The 4,498-nt window shown below is 23.4% G+C and overlaps 3 protein-coding genes across 3 annotated transcripts, besides 1 other annotated feature; all 3 read left to right on the top strand.

Annotated features, from left to right (window-relative positions):
* Positions 1–116: 116 nt before the first annotated feature.
* On the top strand, positions 117–542 carry EHI_186490 (uncharacterized protein; the record flags this gene model as incomplete). The annotated part of the gene is made up of 1 exon (XM_001913439.1): positions 117–542. One exon carries the CDS (start codon positions 117–119, stop codon positions 540–542), a length of 426 nt encoding a protein of 141 aa, XP_001913474.1.
* A 354-nt stretch (positions 543–896) lies between these two features.
* On the top strand, positions 897–1,377 carry EHI_186480 (translation initiation factor eIF-5A, putative; the record flags this gene model as incomplete). The annotated part of the gene is made up of 1 exon (XM_646439.2): positions 897–1,377. One exon carries the CDS (start codon positions 897–899, stop codon positions 1,368–1,370), a length of 474 nt encoding a protein of 157 aa, XP_651531.1. The 3' UTR covers positions 1,371–1,377.
* A 1,079-nt stretch (positions 1,378–2,456) lies between these two features.
* Positions 2,457–2,539: a repeat region.
* A 908-nt stretch (positions 2,540–3,447) lies between these two features.
* EHI_186470 (surface antigen ariel1, putative) lies at positions 3,448–4,072 on the top strand (the record flags this gene model as incomplete). Its single annotated transcript, XM_646438.2, has 1 exon — positions 3,448–4,072. The coding sequence occupies one exon, from the start codon at positions 3,448–3,450 to the stop codon at positions 4,045–4,047; it is 600 nt and encodes a 199-aa protein (XP_651530.2). The 3' UTR covers positions 4,048–4,072.
* Positions 4,073–4,498: the final 426 nt, after the last annotated feature.

Here is a 4,498-nt window from a genome sequence, read left to right as displayed (position 1 = left end):
CCAAGAAGAATGTACCAATATTACACGATGACAAAAAGAAAGGTGTTTCATTACCTACGTCATTAGAATCATCACCTGGAAAAACAACAAGTTGTGGGTCTAAACTACATAAATTAATGAAAATGGAAGAAAAGATAGAGAAAGAACGAGAAAAACAACTTGAAAAGGAAAGAAAGAAAGAGGAAAAACAAAGAAAAAAAGAAGAAAAGAAAGCAGGTAAAGCACATAGTCGGGGAAGTAGTAAAGAACAATCTATTGAAAGGACAGAAGAAAAACCAAAAAATTTAATCACATCAACAAAAATTACAAGAAATTCTAGTAATATCAATTTAACAGGAAGTTTTAAAGATATTTATTCAATTGGAAATGTTCATGATGGAACAATTAATGAAGTTACATTAGCAGTACCAAAAAGATCTGACTCTATGGGATCTATTAAAAAGAAAAAATGGGGATTTTCTTTCTTCCATAGGGAAAAGAAAGACAAAAAAGATTCAGCAAGCCAACAAGACTCTTTCAATTCACATGACTCTGAAATGTAAAAAAAAATTAAATTTCATTTGTATTCTTTCATTTTCAATTTATTTTTATTAATAATTTCAAAAACTAAAAACCTCAAAATATGAAAAATCGTTCAATCTAAGAAATAAATAAAAAAGTCATGGAAGTCTTTGGAATATTTTAATAAAATAAAGAATTATTAAAAAATTAATTCATAAAATAATATGAAACAATTAGTTGAGGGCAATCTTTTAATCATTTTCCTGATCGAAAATTTAAGAAACGATTTTATTAAACATAACTATAAATGAAAACTAAAAGATTCGTTAAACACAAAAAGAAACCCTGAAATGGTATATTTAAGAGAAGAACTTTAGAAGAAGAATTAACAAAAGATGTCATCAAATGGAAGTGATAATGAATTTGAAAAGGGAAATGCTGAGCATTCTGGAGTATATCCATGCCAATGCTCTGCTTTAAGAAAAGGTGGTTATGTTGTTATTAAGGGAAGACCATGTAAAGTTTTTGAAATGTCAACTTCTAAGACTGGAAAACATGGACATGCTAAAGTTACATTTGCTGGTTATGATATTTTCACTGGAAAGAGACTTGATGATTCTTGCCCATCAACTCACAATGTTGAAGTCCCAGAAGTAAAGAGAACTGAATTTTCACTTATTGGTATTAATGATGGATATGCATCACTTCTTCTTGAAAGTGGAGAAACCAGAGATGATCTTAAACTCCCAGAAGGTGAAATGGGACAAAAGATTCAAGCTGATTATGATGATGGAAAAGAACTTATTGTTGCTGTTCAAACTGCTATGGGAATGGAAGCTATTATTGATTATAAAGAAGCTAAAGACTAATAAATTTAAAAATTTAATTAATTTGGTTTATTTTTTCATTGAAATTTATTAATTTTTAATTCTATTGGTTTATTTATATTTTGAATTTTTTATTTTTATCAAAGACCGTTTATTATAAATAAATTTTTTGAATTATTATATTTTGTTTCTTCGTTGAATGGCATTGAAATTTTCTAAAAGTTTATTTTTAAAACGCTTTTTGTATTTATTTAAATTTTTATGTTGTATTTTTATTTCTTTGTTATTTATAATTTGTTATTTATTTTAAATTACATTCTTTTGAGTCATTTAAGTATGGAAATTAAATAGAAGAAGATGAAAAGAGGTTAAAGTCAAAAAAGAAAATGAATAAATAATGTCAATGAGATAAAGTATAATAAATAATAAAACGAATGAAATGGTTTTTATGTTTATTTATTAAATGTCAATACTAAATAATGAAAATAATATCATTTCATTCTTTTATAGAAGTGAAGAAATATGATAGAATGTAAAATGAAAATAATATTTAAAGAATATCATTCATTTTTAATATAATAACAATATCATAAAATACATTTAACAATTTTAATGTTATTTATTTGGTTGTAATTCAGAATCGCACCATAAATATTAACATAGTCATAAGACTTGAATTATCAGTTATTATCTGGCTATGGTGTTAGTGTTTGATAGAAAATTTCTTATTCAATACTTCAAGAATATTATTGGACATTTATTATAATAGAAGAATGTGTATTTGTAAAGATAATAGTATTTTTACTTGTTCTGATGCAAGTATATGTGTTAATATAGATACTATCAAATAAAATATATGGATATACATTTTGATGATGAATGAAATTAGACATAATAAACATAGTATTAATGGTATATTCATCATAAAATAAGAAAGTAAAGAATGAGAAGTTTTAATATACATGAAATTCAAATAAAGAAGAAACAGTTACTTAAATGAAGAATATTTAAGTTAGGTGTTTGAAAAGATTTTGACTTAATGTAAATAAAAGAATGAAAAATAGAAATTTACATGTCTTAACAACAAAGAGATAAAGAAGAAGTGAATAGTGGATGAGTAAAAAGTCTTAAACTCAATGAAGGGGTTATTCTCCACCAAGCAAGGAATAATAGAAAATAAATTTAATAACACTTAATTAACTACTTTTTATTTTAATTAATTTTAATTAGATTAAAACAAATATTTGACAGTACTACAACCAAAAATTATCTGTTGATAAAAATTAAATAACATTCCAAATATGATAGACATTAATTAATATTCCATTGATGAGATGACATATTGTTATTTAAACATACATTATTCTTATAAATAGAAAGGAATGGAAAAAAATACAAAATTAAAACAAAGGAAATCAGAAAATCAAGCAGAAATTGGTAACACAATAAGTGGTTAATGAAGGGATAAAAACTAATGAAAAAATGAAATGAAGAATGAAACTAATGAAATCCAAGAAGACAAAACAATGAAAATAAAGAAAAGATAATAATTTATAATAATCATAAAGAATATTTTATTGAAGTACAACTTGTAAGAAATAACTCTAAGGAAATATTTTATAAAATTAATTTTAACTATAAAACTAGTAAATTGAATAATTTATTAATAATATTTAAACTAATGCAACTCACTTATTCTTTTTTCTTACCAATTAATAAAATTTTTTTTAATTTATAATATTAAACTATAATAATATTATGAAATATTACCAATTTTAACCATATTTCATTTTGGGATTTTTCTTCATTTTTTGATTGTTTCTAACTTTGAAATATTCAAGTCAACTCAATTCAACTGAAATTCTCTCATTCGTTTTAACTCAAGCATAATAATTAGAACAATAAAATATCTTCAAGTAATTGAAAACTTTTCTCATCAATACTTTTTGTGAGTAATACTAGGAAATCTGTGTGAGACAAAGGAACAAACGTTAATAGATGAAAAGAATAAAGTGTATTAATTTCAACTCAAATAAAAGGGGTTGAGTGGAGCATAAAGACTAGTTTTTGATGACATATAATATATTTAAACGAAGTTCTGAAAAAGATAAATTATTCAATGTTCGCATTTTTATTATTTATTGCATTCACTACTGCAACCAACGTTATTCCTGATATCGAACAAGAATTAAAAGACGTTGGCCTTTACGATTTGTTTTCAAAGAAAGAGTCTATTCATGAAAATGACATAGAAAATGAAGAAGATAAAAAAAGTAGTTCAAACAGTGAATTAGATGAAAATTCTAATAACCAACCAGATGAAAGCTCAAATAATAAACCAAATGAAAGTTCTGATAATAAACCAAATGAAAGTTCTGATAATAAACCAAATGAAAGTTCTGATAATAAACCAGATGAAAGCTCAAACAATAAACCAAATGAAAGCTCAAATAATAAACCAGATGAAAGCTCAAATAATAAACCAGATGAAAGCTCAAATAATAAACCAAATGAAAGTTCTGATAATAAACCAAATGAAAGTTCTGATAATAAACCAAATGAAAGTTCTGATAATAAACCAAATGAAAGCTCAAATAATAAACCAGATGAAAGCTCAAATAATAAACCAGGAAGTAGTTCAGATAATTATGATAATCTTGATGCTGCATCAAGTCCATTCATTGTTCTCTTTGCTATTATTGTGGTTATCTTATTCTAAATTAATTTATTTGAATTTAGTCTCTTTTTTATTAATACTATTTATAAATATTTTAAGACTATTATAGAAATAAGGCTGTTTGTTAGAACAAATATTTTTATCATTATTTATATTTGTTGTTCGTTATAAAAATAATATTTAATCAAACAAAATCATAATATAATACATATATAAAGTCTATTCATAATATATTTAATATATCACAATTCAGACTAATTTATATTACATATAATCTATTTTATTTTTATGAAGTTTAATAATTAAACTTCTTGTACATAATATAAAACTATGAAAATAAAAATTACTATATTTAATAAGCAAATTTTATTTCTATATATTCTTTTTGTCATTATAAATAAACTTTTTATAAACAAAGCTTATTGTTCTAAAAGTTTTGTTTTACTAAGCAAAGAAAAAACAAACAATAAAGAAAAGAAGTTTACTTTAAATA

Source organism: Entamoeba histolytica, genomic scaffold (genome assembly GCF_000208925.1).
Source record: "Entamoeba histolytica HM-1:IMSS scf_1104750519125 genomic scaffold, whole genome shotgun sequence".
Classification (NCBI taxonomy): domain Eukaryota; phylum Evosea; order Mastigamoebida; family Endamoebidae; genus Entamoeba; species Entamoeba histolytica.
The sequence above is the reverse complement of the archived record's forward strand: the minus strand, read 5'-3'. Positions and strand labels throughout refer to the sequence as shown.